Source organism: Canis lupus, chromosome 15 (genome assembly GCF_048164855.1).
Source record: "Canis lupus baileyi chromosome 15, mCanLup2.hap1, whole genome shotgun sequence".
Taxonomy (NCBI): Eukaryota; Metazoa; Chordata; class Mammalia; order Carnivora; family Canidae; genus Canis; species Canis lupus.
In genome coordinates, this window is record NC_132852.1 from 35,609,375 (window position 1) to 35,626,551 (window position 17,177).

At 34.3% G+C, this 17,177-nt stretch overlaps 1 protein-coding gene across 1 annotated transcript in view; it reads left to right on the forward strand.

Annotated features, from left to right (window-relative positions):
• Positions 1-1,811: 1,811 nt before the first annotated feature.
• LOC140604878 (disintegrin and metalloproteinase domain-containing protein 5-like) overlaps positions 1,812-17,177 on the forward strand; it is a 134,771-nt gene continuing 119,405 nt past the window's right edge. The window contains exons 1-7 of the mRNA XM_072776546.1: positions 1,812-1,969; positions 3,021-3,100; positions 7,982-8,037; positions 10,549-10,627; positions 11,111-11,187; positions 12,003-12,177; positions 13,082-13,147. Coding sequence (XP_072632647.1) covers positions 1,915-1,969; positions 3,021-3,100; positions 7,982-8,037; positions 10,549-10,627; positions 11,111-11,187; positions 12,003-12,177; positions 13,082-13,147 — 588 coding nt within the window. The 5' untranslated portion in view covers positions 1,812-1,914. The remainder of the gene's footprint in view (positions 1,970-3,020; positions 3,101-7,981; positions 8,038-10,548; positions 10,628-11,110; positions 11,188-12,002; positions 12,178-13,081; positions 13,148-17,177) is intronic.

Below are 17,177 nucleotides of genomic sequence, written 5' to 3' on the forward strand. Positions count from 1 at the left end.
GTAGTGACATGAGCACTTACGCTTTTATTTCTACTAATTTTTGTAGTTGTTAATGTACAGTACTAGAACATTAAGTTTGAAAAGTACACTAGTAGTGTAAAAAAAAAAAAAAAAAAAAAGAAAAGTACACTAGTAGTGAGAGTGTTGATGATGTGAAAGAGTGGCACCAAATTTTTACAGAAAAAGAGATGATGGTGATAAATATAATTATTAATCCAAATTGATGAGACTATTACCTCTGATTATGGAACAAATGGCTCAACAGAAAGAATAATTGTGGAGATAAAAGAATAATTTGAGCAAAACATAAATAGATCTATACCTAAGGTGTAGGAAAAAATATGTTCGTGAGGTGGATTTTTTCTCTGAGCTGTCTGCTTTAAAAAAATACCTAGTATGTATGTATGTGTATATATATATATATATATATATATATATTTCAGAATTTTCTCTTTTTGTCATTATACATTTCAAATTTGCTTTTCCTTTAGTACTCTGTTTTTAGCATATGGGTCCTTTCTAAGTTCATTCTCTTATTTATTTTTTATTTTATTTTATTTTTTAAAAGATTTATTTATTTATTTATGATAGACATAGGGAGAGAGAGAGAGGCAGAGTCACAGGAGGAGGGAGAAGCAGGCTCCATGCCGGGAGCCCGACGCGGAACTCGATCCCGGGACTCCAGGATCGCGCCCTGGGCCAAAGAGGCGCTAAACCGCTGAGCCTCCCAGGGATCCCCTCATTCTCTTATTTTTTAAATCAAGAGAAACTTTCCTATTATTTTCCCTTTAAGTAGTTCCTTCTAACTATTTTAATTTTTCTCTCTTTCTGGAAATGCTATTTGGATAATGACAGTTCTACTTCTATTCTCCTATCTCAATTTTATTTTTGTATTTTCTATTTTTTTATTCTTTCCTGGGAGAGTTTGTCAAACTGATACTATAAGTTGCTAATTCATTAAGTAGTATATATCCATCCTGCTATTATTCCATCTATTGTGACTTTATTGTCCACTTGGTTCTTTTTAAGATTATTTGTTACTGTTATATTCTGTAAATAAATTCCTTTAGTTTTTGGAACAGTCAATTTCAAAGTGAATTTATAAATATGTCTTTGACATTTATTAAAGAACAGTTATAGCTAATGTGGGGTGTGGCTGTATTTTAATGTTTTTAATATGATGTGGGCTACGATCTGTGAAGGAAGGAATGACTATAGACTTCAAAAAATCAAACTGTTTTTGGCCCTAATAAGGGCAGAATGCAGTAAGGTCTACTTAAAGTAGTAAAATCAGGGGCTGCAAGAAAACTAGTGTAGCAATAATTTGAGATATTAAAGATGATTGTTTGGAAGAGTCTATATTTGACAAGGGATTGTACTGGGGCTTCTGCATTCAACAGCTGTCCCATAATGGCTTATGGAACCAACTTATCTTGATAAAAGTCACAGTGTTTGCAACAGTTTTTTGCAAATATAAGCATTTTGCCTGTTTGGATCATATGTAAATGTAATAGGAGGAGATTCTTTTGCCATCAGTAACTTGAGCATTTTTATCTTTGTTCTTTCTCACTGAAACAAGAAATGACTTCAAAAACCGTTGGTCTAAGTACAAGATATAAACGAACGCCTCGCCAGGAACCACCCTAATCTGAGAATTGAAAATTTCTCAATCTTTCCTTTCTTAACAAAAAGCTGAATGTGTGTGGGTGTCTTTGCTTTAGCTGTCCCTGGTCTGCCCGCTGGGGCATGGTACCGAGCCAAGCCACCCCCAGGGGCAGCAGAGCGAGCTGAGAGCCCTCTGCCTCCCCGCCGTGCCCCCTGCAGCGCTCAGCCGCCCTGCGCGAGCTGCGCCTCCACCTTCCTCACGCCTCAACTGCTGTTACATGGCCAGCCGGGCTCCAAGACAGCAGAGCCATGTTCCTTCTTCTGGTCCTTCTCGTTCGACTTGGAGAGCTGCACGCAGGCCCCAGTAAGTCCAGATACTTCTTACTCCTTGCCATCCTGGCTTTTGGCGGTGTGTGTGTGTGTGTGTGGGGTGGGGGGAGTGGGGGACGGAATGTGTTCTCTTAGGGGAACGTATTTATTGGTCCAGGCCCCAGGCCCAGACCTTATACCAGCCCCGAGCTCTCCCTACCCACTTTCTCCTTGGCCCTCGCTTTGGCATCTGTGGCCAAGAAAGTAGAGACAACCTCCAGGCAGAAAATCTTTTCACGTCTCCTGGTTGGTATTCTTGTCTGTAAAACGGACAAAGATGAAATAATGGGGTCTTTTCCACATACAAAATTCTGCTATTCTAGAAATAATTGCATCGTCATAAAGAAGCTGTTTGTCAGTGATTTCATGATTTGGTGACTGCTGTCCTCCACCTGCTCCACTGAAAATGCAGATCACTCTTATATTCAGTATCCTGTATTTTTCCCCTGCGAATGATCCCATTTTCTTTTTTAAAAAAGTTATTTATTTATTTATTTATTTATTTATTTATTTATTTATTTATTTATTCATGAGACACACAGAGATAGAGACAAGGAGGGAGAAGCAGGCTCCTCGCAGGAAGACCAGGGGGAGACTCAGTCCCCTGACCCAGGATCATGCCCTGAGCCAAAGGCAGATGCTCAACCACTGGGTCACCCAGGCGTCCCTGATCCCATTTTCTTGCTGTACTTGTGTTTCTCTTTTCCACACCTCTTTTACAATACCACAGTTTGTTTTTCAGTGTTACCTAGCCAAACTGTCAAACTGCCTAACTGGGAATGTCTCTCTGTCTCTCTCTCTCTCTGTATGTGTATTTGTCTATGTATAGAGATTGAGAGAGAGAATAAAAACTTAATATATTGACAAGGGCCAAGAAATATGTGGATAGGAATGACCAGACCATAAGCACAGTGGAAAGGAAGAGTAGATCCATAGATAATATAAAAAAAATTTGGTAATGTACAGAAATAAATGCGGGATTGGAGTTAGAAGTGGATAATATAGGATTGTAGGTATCAAAATAACTTTGCTTATTTTTATTTTAGATCCTCATAAAACATTTCTGCAGACCACAGTTCCTGAGAAGATTTCATCATTTGATGCAAAAAGAAATCCAGAAAATAATGTAATTGAAAAATATTTTTATATCTTAAATTGTATTAAGTTGCCTTTAATATCAAGACCAAAGTTGCTGAATAGAGGCAGGAACAGAATACTTGGGAGGCAGAGCTGACAGCTGGAACTGGATTTACAACAATGAGAATTTTGAAGTGTATGAATGTGTGTGACTCCGTATGTATGTGTTTCTTGGAGGATAAAGGTAAGGTGGGTAAGGTGAGTCAGGGTCAGATACTATCTTTCTTTAAAACTTTGATAACTTGTTCACCATAGATTTTTGGGGGGCACTAATTTTGATTGTTTGAAATATTGCATTCAAATAGTATTTCTTTTTTGATCATTGACTTTTCTGGTCCTCTTGTCCTAGCCCTGGTGATTTCCTTCAGCTACTTGCCTCAGCTTTCAGAACCAGTGAGGAGCTGAAAGGTGATTCGGTAATTAGCTTACAGAGGAGCCTGGGTATTAGTACATATTCCTTCACTAATTCCCCAGGAAAATCTACTTCTCACGTGGTTCCTTCTACTATAGGATAATCTAATGCTAGTCATAATCGTGGGTGGTCTCCTAATTAACTTTTATATTTGTCATGGTTTTTAAAAACCTTCCTTCTGTGTTTTACATAAGGATGCACTGTTTTACATAAGGATTTCCTTCTCCTTTTACCCCTAGCCCTCCCCATGTACTATTTCTTTACATTTTCTTCCTGTAGTAGCTGGATTTTATTCACTATCCACTCCCCAGGCCTCACCCACCACCCATCAAGTGAATTCTTAGTCATGCAAAGTAGATGAGTGCTACTCCAGCTTTTTTTTCTGATCAGAAAGAAGGGCTCCATTGGACTTCTTGTTTACTTTCTTTTTCCTGAAATGAAAAATACCAACCCTCTCTCTTTATTCTTTTTCACGGAACAGATGATCTTTGAGTTTACCACTTGTCCAATCTCTAGCATTTTTTAAAAGTCATTTAATAATATGAAAGTTCAATTTCTTTTAACAATAAAAATTTTCAAAGCTGCCTTTTAATATTTTTGCAACAGAAAATTATTCTTAATGTGGGGTGTGATGTATTTAATGTATTCAGTATATTATGAGATAAGACCTGCAAAAGTAAGAAGGCCTAGGATGCAACATGGAAACCTCCCAGATTTAAGAAATAAGAACATGGGTACCCAATTAATTTTGAATTTTTTCTAATTGCCTATGCATAGGTACATAAAGATAAAAAAAGAAGTATTGCATGGTGCATAATAAATAATTTTAAATACTAAAAATTATTTGTTGTTCATCTGAAACAAAATGTATTGTTGACTAAGAAAACAGGTGGAGGGAAGCCCTAGTGGCACAATGGTTTAGCGCTGCCTGCAGCCCGGGGTATGATCCTGGAGACCTGGGATCAAGTCCCAATCAGGCCCCCTGCTTGGAGCCTGCTTCTTTCTCTGTCTGTGTCTCTGCCTCTCTCTCTCTCTCTGTATCTCTGTGAATAAATAAATAAAATAAAATAAAATAAAATAAAATAAAATAAAATAAAATAAAAAAGAAAACAGGTGGAATTGAAAAAAAGGAAAGCATTTATTTAGAATCTCAAAATTGCAATTTAGGAAGCACAGATTTAGCAACCCAAATTATATCCCCCTAGGAAACAAAAACAAAGAGTTTTTAAGACAAAAAGGAGTGACTGTATATATTTTTGACAAAGAATTTTGATTAGTGTTGGTGGCAGAAAACTAATCTTGGCTGAATATAATTGGTTGCTAAGACATTTCCTTAATGGCTTTCTGGATCCATTTTAAGACCCCTTGACATGTGACTCCATTTCATTTCACCTTTCACAGGAACTAAATTATGTACCTCTTTCCTGAATTATATTTCCATGATGATTTGACTTGCCTTAATAGTTCCTTGTTTTACAGAATTTGCTTATAAAACTACTTGCAATTATTCCATTTATATTGTAATATAATTTGTACAGTGGTCACATATAATTTAGTTCATTATATTTCCTAATGAACATTTGGTGGTTAAAAAAAAAAACACAAGACATTAACATTGTGAAGTTAACAACTCTCATCATTATTCTTCTTAGCTTGCTTTTGCATTTTTCACTATCATGTTGTATCTCTTGACAACCTTTTAAAATGTTGTTCATTGACAAAACCAGAATATTATCACCAAATTTTATTCTCTTGCTCTTCAGCACTACTTCTTCCCATGCTGGAAAACTGTTTAGTAACATCCAGATAAAAGAACTGAATTCTTCAAGGTATTAAAACTATTTCAAAAGATAGAGCAAGTATCCACTTCAAGTTGGAATTTCTCTTCCTTTTCGTAAGAAATGTTTTCCCCTTTAAGAACAGGCTTGACGTAAGACAGATACATTTTGAGGACAGGGCTTACTTCTTCCTTCCAAACATTCCATTTTAATGCAATCAACTACTTCAGTAACATTCTTTGCTCTTCTTCCAGTTTGCGAAATCCTATTGCTAAAGAGATAACTTTGAGGGATCCCTGGGTGTGGACACGCTAAACCGCTGAGGGCATGATCCTAGAGTCCTGGGATCAAATCCCACATTAGGCTGTCTGCATGGAGCCTGCTTCTCCCTCTGCCTATGTCTCTTGACTCTCTCTCTCTGTGTCTCTCACGAATAAATATATAAAAATCTTAAAAAAAGAGGTAACTTTGAAAAATAAATAAGTAGGCCTCATTCAAATGAGAGATTATTGAAAAAGTCAGCAAGAATACTTTGGGCCTTGTTTTAGAATTAAAGCATTATTTCAGTGCTTCAAATAAACAGAGGATTCTTTCAATTGCATTTGTTCAAGAGAGTCAACAGATTTGGTGAATGCAAGAGAATTGAAGAATACTGAACATCAGCCAAATCATAAAAATCTTTTAATCACTTACTCCAAACAGCATAGATGATGAAGCAAGAGAATAATATTTTGACCATAACCTTACTGTCCAGGCAAAGGATAACAGGTGCTCTTTGAACAACATTAGGCAGCATATGGCAAGGATAGCCAACACCTTCTTGGAATCATTCATGCTTTACTTCAGTTTCTTTTCTTTTTTTGATGTTTACAGCAACTTTATTTTTAACAGCTCAAAACTGGAAACAACCCAAAAGTCCATCCTTAGTGAATAGATAAACAAATTATGGCATATCCACAAAAGAGAATACCACTTATGAAAAAAAGAAATAAACTTATATGTACAAAAGCATAGATTAATCTCAATATATTTTTTGCTGGATATAAACTCATGGTTAAATATCATTTTTTCAGCACTTTGAAGATGTTATTCCATTGCCTGCTGGTGTTCATTCTTTCTGTGTGAGACTTAGGCATGCTTTATTTAAAAATATTTTGAAAGTAATGTGCCGTTTCTCTCTTGTGGCTGTTTAAATATGTGCTTTTTCTTTTTGTTTTAGTTGCTTGAGTATGATATGCCTAGCTTTGTTTTCTTTGTATTTTATCTGTTTTAGATTAATAGAGTATTTGAGAGTATAGGTTAACATCTTTCATAAGTTTTAGAAAATCTCAGGAATTAATTCCTCAAATCTGTTTCTTTCCTAGTCTCTTATCTTTATCTTTCTTCTGTTTTTCTTGGACTATAATTACATTAATGTTAGACATTAAAAAAAAAAGATTTACTTATTTATTCATGAGAGACACAGAGAGAGACAGAGGGGCAGAGACATAGACAGAGGGAGAAGCAGACTCCTTGCAGGAGCCTGATGTGGGACTTGATCCTGAATCCCGGGATCATGACCTGAGCCGAAGGCAGCTGCCCAACCACTGAGCCACCCAGGCATCCCCAGTGTTAGACATTTTTAATGAGTCACACTTCTTTTATTTTCTTCTTGGTATTTTTTTCTCTGTGCTTCAATCTGAATATTTTCTACTGATCTGTCTTCCTATTCACCAATTCTATCTTCTTCACCATCTGATCTCTCAAACCCTAGCTATTGAATTTTTAATAGCAAGTATTGCAATTTTTCTGTTCTAAAATTTAAATTTATTTATTATATATTCTACCCTTCTGATCTGAAATTCTCTCCTATTTTTCTCATATTTTTCATCATATGTGTTTAATAATAAGGTATTTCTAGAGGGCACAATTCTCAGGATCCTCACCAGATCCCACTTACGTACTTACTTCTAGAGTGCCATTCGAATGACTCTTTTCAGAACATTTACCTGTTGCAAAGAATCATGTTCTACTATAATACAAAGTTAAGGAACTGAAAACTTTTAAGTGGCTATTTCTATTGTTAAAATAATTTTTTAAAATTAGCCAAATAAATAATTTAGTGACTCTTATATTTTCTGTCATCTTCTGTTCTCTAGTCATGTCTCTGCTCCTGCTCTATCCTCTCCTACATTCTATCCAAGAGGAGTTTCATTGCTTATGTGGATAAGCAAAATGCAATGGTACTTATTATTTTATATTGCTAGAAGTGTAGTGCATTTCTTGTAGTGCTATATTTTAGGAGTATCTCTTTCATGGAGCAGGGTAGTTTACTTTTTGGAAGGTCTGGGAGTAAACAAGTGACAAGTTATTTAGAGTAAGGTGGGTTTCTTTGATAGTTTGCCTTAGGCATGGTGAAGAGTGGTATGTGTCTAAGCCAAAAGGTTGCTAAATCATCAGGCAAACTTCTTCCTCAGAAATGTTAGTTAGGGTGAGTAATAGGCCTGTGGGGACTACTACCTAGTTTTCAATTTAGAATTCTGAGGCTTTGAGTATCACAAAGGAAGGGAAGCATATATAATGGTTTTATATAATTATTAATATTGTAAATATCCTTAAAGCATAACTCAGAAATGATACTATTTAGCATATATTATTTTCAAGTATTATTACTAATTTTTCTTGGATACTCATGTTACAGATTGCTTATGTCATTACGATAAAAGGAAAACCATATTTTGTCCATCTCAAAAAGCAGTAAGTAACTATTTTATTCTTTGGTTTCTTGATTTTTAAAAATAGGTATGAATAGAATCATTTCAATTCAAATGTGTATTTGATATCTATATACATGTGATACTTATTATATGTTGATTTCTGGGTAAAATCATAGGCATATAAAGGTAAAACATGGTCCACAGTGAAAGAATTTATATATTAAGACAAATTAACAGAGAAAGGGAGAATTTTATTATAATATGGTAATATAATAACTATGTAGTTTGCATTCTTTGGGAATCATGGAAGATTTTTTCGAAAGAGGTAAAAGATAACTTGTATCTTGAGAGAAGATACCTTGTGAGCTCTGTAAAGAAATGAAGTAATGGGATGCCTGGGTGGCTCAGCAGTTGAGCATTTACCTTCAGCTCAGAGCATGATCCCGGGGTCTGGGATCCAGTTCCGCATTGGGCTCCTTGCAGGAAGCCTGCTTCTACTTCTGTCTGTGTCTCTGCCTCCCTTTCTCTGTGGCTCTCATGAATAAATTAAATATTAAAAAAAAAAGAAAAAAGAAATAATATAGGGGGACATTCTGTTTAGAGGAAATTGTGTGCAAAACATGGAGGCATGAGACAGAGTGGATTCTGTGGTGTGCAAAAGTCCATGTGATTTACTAAAGGACATATTTCTGGAGGATAGAAGTAAAAGATTTTGGAAGGTACGCAGGAGCCAGGTTGTATATAGATCTATAATGCCATGATAAGGATATTGGAAGCCAAAAATGTTTTTAACTATGTACTTTATAATCCCATTGAGATTGTTTTTTTTTAAGGAAGTTGTTTTTTTAAGGAAGCAAAAGTTGAGATAAGGTGTCTAATTATGTGGTTATATAGTAGCTTAGGGGAGTGATGATGGTGTTTTTTTAAGGAAGCAAAAGATGAAATAAGGTGTCTAATTATGTGGTTATATAGTAGCTTAGGGGAGTTGTTTTTTTAAGGAAGCAAAAGTTGAGATAAGGTGTCTAATTATGTAGTTATATAGTAGCTTAGGGGAGTGATGATTGTGGCTTGAGCTATGGCATTGGTCACAGTACTGGAAAGAAAAATTCAATAGACCTCAAAGGTGGATTTGTTAGAGTGATTGAGAAACAGTGAGGCATCTTGGATAATTTAGTTGTTGCTTAAGAAAATGGGTAGGTTATAGTTATTTAAATGATAAACAAGTGAGATTTATGTGTGAGGAAGGGATGAGTTTGGTCTGCAGTGCCTATAAGATATACAGGTGGGTTTTCCCCATTAAGTATATGAATATAGGAATTTGAATTTCTGGGGAGAGATTGTCATTAAGGATATAGATTTAGCAGTAATCAATCATTTGGCTGTAATATAAAAAAAGTGAGCTTATAGAGTGCTTATAAATAGACTAGTGACTAAAGAATGAATCCTGGGAAAGATCAATATTTCTGAGATAAATGTGAAAAAAAGAGCAGCCAACATGGAAGACCAAGCTGGAAGGGTCAGGAAGGTAGGAAGAGAAGCAGAACAATGATGTGTGATATGAGTGAAGTGACTAGACTGAGGGTGAGCATTTTCAAAATGATGTTAGAAATTCAAGGCAATGATTTTAAATTCCCATTTGGATCTGACATTCTGGTGGTTATGAATCTTTTCCAGAGTGGTTTCGGGGTGAATAAGAATTGACAAAGTGGAGAATCTATGTGTAGGGTGCTCTTTTGAGAGACACCATTGAGAAATGAAAATATATAAAGAATAGCTAGAGTAGGACACAAGGTCAAGGGAGAATTATTTGTGAAGATAATGATTTCATAATAAACTTTCAAATAGCATTAGGGTAAAAAAACAGTAGAGAGGAAGAGTTTAAAATTATAGGATTGAAAAAGTATATATCTTCAATATACAGCATAGATAGGATTTGTAGCACAAGTGTGTATAAGGATATGCTTTGAATAATAGAAGTAGTCATCCTCTGGAAATAATGAGGATGGGTACAGGTGATCTGAAACTGAAGTGATGTGGAGGTTATATGGAATGATTGGCAAGAGAGGTGTCAAGTTTCTGAATTGTTACTGAGGAGAATAAAGGAAAATTCTTATCACAGTTGTTGAGAACTTGGTACTTGGCTCAAATTAAAGAATATGAATTTGTAGTAATGACAAGAAAATCTTTTTAAATTCTGTTCTAACCCTAGTTTTTAAATTTAAGATAGGTTTAAAATCTAGAATCAGTGAGAAATAAAGACAAAGATTTTAAAGTTCTATGCTGGAAATTGAAATCTATGTTATTTTACTATTTACCATTTCTAACTATTTGGATTGTTCATTAGCATGCAGGTTAGTTTTATGTTATTATAGTTCAAATGCTTCCCTCAGCACCTGATTTATTGTAAATGACAGAGAAGTATTTGGACAATAGACTACGCAAAGGTAATTGGCACCACCACTCCTCAGTAAAAGGATAATTTGTATTATAAAGAAAAATTTTGTCTATGTTTTGTGTCACAACTTGAGTATCTTTTGTGATTTTTGTCTAGATCATTTTTATCTTCAGTTTCTGTTGTTTACTTTTATGACAAAGATGACATCAAACATTCTAAATCTTTGTTAGCTCAGGTAAGAGGTAACTTCTTACAGATTTCTTACTTTGGATTATCTTTAAAAATGTAAATATTCTGGGGCAGCCCAGGTGGCTCAGCGGTTTAGTGCCGCCTTCAGCCCAGGGCGTGATCCTGCAGACCCAGGATCCTGTCCCATGTCAGGCTCCCTGCATGGAGCCTGCTTCTCCCTCTGCCTGTGTCTCTGCCTCTCTTTCTGTGTCTCTCATGAATAAATAAATAAATAAATAAATAAATAAATAAATAAATAAATAAAATATTTTAAAAAATGTAAATATTCTGAAATTTTCTAGAATATTATTTTACACATTCACTGAAATTGAATGACCTGGACTAGTTTTTATTTCTACCTGACAAAAGTTCATTGGGTAATTGCCCATACATGTTAAAGAACTAAGATAGATAAAGTAATAAATACAAACAACACAACTGGCATATCCATTTTAAAAGTAAGTTATCTGTTCTTGTGTATTTTTTTCAGATGGATTGCAGTTATCATGGATATGTTGCAGGTTTCCCAAATTCTCTTGTGTCACTCAACACTTGTTCAGGACTCAGGTTGTAGCCTATTTAAAGATATCCCATTTGCTGGTATTAGATCCTGCTAGTCCTGTTGATCCTTCGCTTATCTTTTCTAGTTCTATATCTACCTTTGTTATCTCAGTTACCTAAGGAGTGAAACAGAAGTACTGGTAAAATAGAATTGGTTACCTCAGGAGCATTTGTCCCTGATGAAAGGTTACTTGTTGATTCTAACAGGATCTGCTTCTTGAGGCTTTGAGCAGTCTTGAGTGTAAGGGGGTGTTGGTTGGTCTCTCTGTATTTCTTTAGGTTTTCTAGATTTTTTAATGTTTTTATTGATTTCTTAATTTTCTAGAATGGTTGACAATTGCAGAATGCCTAGATCTGACAGATATTTTGTCTCTGCTTCTGGTCGTTTTTAGGCAGGTAATACCATCAGCTAAGTCCACACAAAAAAATGACTTCTGGTATTAAGTGTTGGAAGACTGGGAGCTCAAAAAGAAGAAAAAAACCTAAGACTAAGGAAGAGAGTGCTTATAGATGTGACAAGCTTGTTGAGAAAACCTATGCCTTAGGAAGGGGTCCTACCTGTTTAATCACACAGATCCATGTCACTAACATGCTTTCTTTAAGATAATAAAAATATTTCTCTTAGAATATTTGTAATATAAAACAATATGTATCCTTTGGTATTACTGGTCCAGTCCTGAGTTTAACACCTCAATGAATAAAGTAGAGAAACCAAGGTGACTTTAAATGTAAAAATATTCTTTTTGGCCAAAATTTCTCATTAGAATATCATAGTTTTGGTAGAATAATTTCAGACTTGTTTTGATTATTTTAATACTCAGGGGAACATTGCAGCTTAAAAACATCTCATATGGCATTGAACCAATGGAGGCCATATCAGGATTTGTGCACATGATTTATGAAGAAAAACTTGGTAACACTAATATACCTCTATTAGGAGAAAATAGGAGTTACAGCTATGACAGTGCATATTATTATAACAAAGAAAGGTCACAAGTAAGTGTCGACTTTTTAATTTTAACTTATTCCCCATAATTTTGTGAAATGAAAAATACTTTTCAGAGCAAAATTTGATGACTTGCAGATCTTAAGATTATTTTACTTTTTCATGAAGGCCTTCCATGACTTTTAAAATGGATAAAAAATAAAATTCTTCATTGTTTGTTATTAAAGTTTAGTAAGACTTAGGTAATTAATCTTGGAAATGTGAATATAGGATTCAAGAAACTAAAAAAAATTAATTTTCACATGTGGACCTTTGGATAGGTAATGTAAATTACTCCTTTTCCTCAATTAGGCTGATAAATTAGTTGAAAATATCACGTGATCTAGATTTCTAAGTTAAGTTTTGTTTCAGGAGAGTTCAGAAATGAACACTATTAGTGTGGCCTACATGAGGTACATGTAAAACAAAGTGACAAATTCTTCTTCCATAAAGGCCTGTAAACTGCTATAACGTCATAAATAACATTCCAGACTCTAGTGAACTGCCATTGATTGTAAACTTCAGTAATATTTTTCTAAAATTTATTGTTTGCCAGAAGTAGTTTCCTAATAATTGGTAGCAGAAAATCTGCCTATATGGAAGACTACTGTGAAAATTATCACAAGGCAAGAAAGAAAAGATTTATGTTGTAAAGTTAATATTTCCCATTGCAGCTATTGCTAAAATTAACAAATATCTGGATTCTTGTATAGCTTGAGATCTTATTGAACATTCTATTAACCACATACACTTTTTGGAATAGAATTTTCTGAATAGTACTTGGAATTTTGTAGATTGAAGCAGCTTTGTTATGTAATTAGTAGCACCATGTCTTTCAGTTTACCTCTGAATATAATTTCAAATAGAAGGTAAATTTTTGGAAATTCCTCAGGACTCATGTTGTGTGTTTTTCAGAGAACTGAATTTTTCAAGTTATACCCTCAAAATCTTGAAATGTATATTATTGTGGATAAAAATCTGGTAGGTCCTTTTTGTTATTTTAAAATGATTTTAAGCTTTGTCTTTAGCTTGATTTCAGTAATGTAATAACATTTTTAAAACTATTTTTTGATAAATGTTTATTTTGCTTTTGCAATTAATAACTTCTTAAAAATTGTGCATAAGCCGAGTTTGTTAATTCATTTATTTTATGTACAGAATCTCTAATTGCTTTTGTTAAGTAAAGCATTTTTCATTTTTTAAAGCTTGTCAGTCATTTTTTTTTCAAGAGAACTACATCCTCAGTGAAACTCTCAACCCTCACATACAATAATATTTAACTGTTTTGGTTTAATTGAAAGAATAATCTACAAAACCAATATGCTACTTCTAAGTGAGGGGAAAAAACAATTTATCTCTTTTGTTCTCAGTTCTAGGTAAATGAAATAACAGAAAAAAAAATGAACAAAATTTTCATATTGAGGATTCATGATTATACTTCTGACCTTGTATGGGTTAAGGTATTTAGTTTGTATAACATAGGTAGTTAGGAGGTTCTAAGTTATGAGGCTACATTTATTCCAGGTTGGTAAGGTCCAAGGACACCTGTTGGAGACAAAGAATATTTCTCTCTGTAGAAATGAAACTTCAAGCAGGATTCCCACAGGTTATTATCAGCCATATGTGAGCTCAAAATTTATAAGAAAATTAGGTACCATAAACAAGGGTTAGCAAAACAAGAAATAATAGATTTAGATACAGAAAACCTTCAGATATTAAAATTTTAAGACAGAAGTTACAAAAATATTTCATTCCATGAGGGAGTCTGTTGATTCTAGAATAGGTGGATATGAAGCAGGAAAGCTGAGCTAAATATTGGCAGAGGTTACAGAAATTGAAGTAGAAGTAGAAAAGCAGAATTAAGCAAAATCCACAAAAAGAAGTCAATAAAGGGAAAGAAAACCATTATAGAATAAACATTTGTTTCATAAATGTGGGACACATTTAAAAGCTAAGGTTAAGATAAATTTCAACGCAAACATGTAAGTAATTATATTAAGTGTAGAGAAACTAAGTATTGTAGTTAAAAACCAACGATAAAGATTAATTGGAAGCAAAGACAAAGATTATCATGCAAGACACATGTATGCACACATTCTGCCTGAAACCGACATATCTAAAATATGGTACATAATGAAAGTAAAAGACTGTAAAAATATATCATAAAAACAAAACTTCTAAAAAACTTGTTTAACTAGATTAATATCTGACAAAGTAGACTTCAAAATCAGCATAAGTTATCTATTACTACATAGAAAATCACTTCAAAATTTAGATGCTTAAACCAATAACCATTTATTTATTTGGTTGGGAACCCAGAGACCTTTTGGATCTATCAATCTCAAATCCTTTTAACTAATCTGGTACCTTTTATTGATACAGTTATCTTAAAACCTGTGGTCTTTCTTTTCTTTTAATAGGATTACTTTTTAGCCATTTTTTTTCCCTCACAGAGAAAATAATTCATTAAGATTTAAAGGCAGATAGGGATACACTTAAGCAATATCAACTACTTCATTTAAACACAATTTATATTGCTGTGTGGTTGCCAGTATCAGGTATGAGGACTGATTATGGCCTTGGCGCTTGCTAAGCTTCCTTAGCAAGCTTCCCTGGTGCTCTTTCTTGAAACAGTCCACCAGTGAGGAATTACCCATTTCTCTAATTGTTTTCTAATGAATAAGTACAGAGTTTATTATGTTTCATAGTAAACTAGATTTAGCAGTTGTACATAGTTTGGAGTCAGATCTAGCATTGAATCCTAGTTTTCTTTATTCTTTTATTGTAATAAAAAGCATGTAACATTAAATTTACCATACTAACCATTTTTAAACGTATAGTTCAGTAGTGTTAAGTATATTCACATTGTTTAACAAATCTCTGAACCTTTTCATCCTGAAAATACTCTATGCTCATTAAACACTATCCCCAGCCCCCACCCTGCGCTCCCTCTTCCATCCTGAGCAAACACCTTTCTATTTTCTATTTCTATGATTTTGACTTCAAACACTCCATGATTTATATGAGTGGAATCATAGAGTATTTGAAGTTTTGTGACTGGCTTATTTTGCTTTGCATAATGTCCTCAGGTTTGGCGCAGGGGTTTGGCGCCTGCCTTTGGCCCAGGGCGCGATCCTGGAGACCCGGGATCGAATCCCACGTCAGGCTCCCGGTGCATGGATCCTGCTTCTCCCTCTGCCTGTGTCTCTGCCTTTCTCTCTCTCTCTCTCTCTCTCTGTGACTATCACAAATAAATTAAAAAAAAAATTAAAAAAAAAAGAGTTTTAATTCATGTTGTAGCATGTGACAGAATTATCTTCCTTTTTAAGGCTGTGAATATCTCATTGCATGTTATATACCACATTTTCTTTACCCAGTCTTCTGTAATGTACGTTTGGGTTTCTTTTACCTTCAGACTAGTGTGAAAAATGCTGCAAGGAACATAAATATCTAAATACCTCTTTGAGATCTTGCTCTGAATTTTTTGGGTGTACACCCAGAAGCTAGATTGTTAGAAGATATGTTAATTCTATGTTTAATTTTTTTGAGTAACTGCCATACTTTTTCCATTATTAATATTTCTATTATTAAATAATTCTAAAATTGTTTTTTGTTGTTGAGTTATAGGATTTTTTTATATTCTAGATACTAACTTATCAGATATGTGGTTTGCAAATGTTTTCTTCTATTCTGTAGGTTAACTTTTCATTCTGTTGATTGTTTCCTTTGATGCATAAAAGTTAAGTTTAATGTAATCCCATTTGTTTATTTTTACTTTTGTTGTCTGTGTTTTTGGTGTCATATCCAAAAAATGATTGCCAAATCCAATGTCCTGAAGGTTTTCTTCTATGCTTTTTTCTAGGAGTTTTATCACTTTCGGTCTTACATTTTATTTATGCCTTTAATCAATTTTGAGTTTACTTTTGTATATGATTTAAAGGACCAGGGATCCCTGGGTGGTGCAGCGGTATGGCGCCTGCCTTTGGCCCAGGGCGTGATCCTGGAGACCCGGGATCGAATCCCACGTCGGGCTCCCGGTGCATGGAGCCTGCTTCTCCCTCTGCCTGTGTCTCTGCCTCTCTCTCTCTCTGTGACTATCATAAATAAATAAATAAAAATTTAAAAAAAATAAAGGACCAAATTCACTCTTTTGGATGTAGAGATAGTTTTTCTAGTGCCATTTGTTGAAGCCACTTTCCATTTTCCACTGTGTATATTGGCACCTGTGTTGAAAATCATTTGGCCACATATACCCAGGGCTTTATTTCTGGATACTCTTTTCTATTTCATTCATCCATATATCTGTCTTTATGCCAGTACCTTATAGTTTTGATTACTGCTGCTTTGTAGTATGTCTTGAAATCAGGAAGTGAGATTTTTCTTTTAGGCTATTTTTAAAATCAGGAAGTAAGATTCTTCTTTTAGGCTATTTTTTCTATTTTTGCAAAATATGCCATTGGGATTTTGATAAGGATTGCAGTGCATTTGTAGATAGCTTCTTTGGGTAGTTTGGGCATTTTAACACAATGAAGTCTTCAGGTTCACGAGCATGAGACGTCTTTCCTTTTGTCTGCATGTTCTTTGATTCCCTTTAACCAATGTCTTTAGTTTTCATTGTGCAAGTCTTTCACCTCATAAGTTAAGTCTATTCTTAAGAATTTTATCCATTTTGGTGCTATAGAAAAAGGGAGCATTTTCTTAATTCCTTTTTGTGATTGGTCATGTTAGTGTATAGAGACAACTGATTTTTAATGTTGATTTTATATCCTGTAACTGCTGAAATTGTTTCCTAACTCCAACATTTTTTTTTTTTTGTGGAATCTGTAGGATTTTCTACATATAAAATCATATTAATGAACAGAGATGATTTTACTTCTTTATTTCTCTTTTGAATGCCTTTTTTTTCTTTTTCTTTTCTAAATCCTATAGTTAGGACATCTAATACTATGTTGAATAGTGTGGGAGGGTAGGCATGGTCGCCTTTTTCCTGTTCTTAGAAAAAAATTAGTCA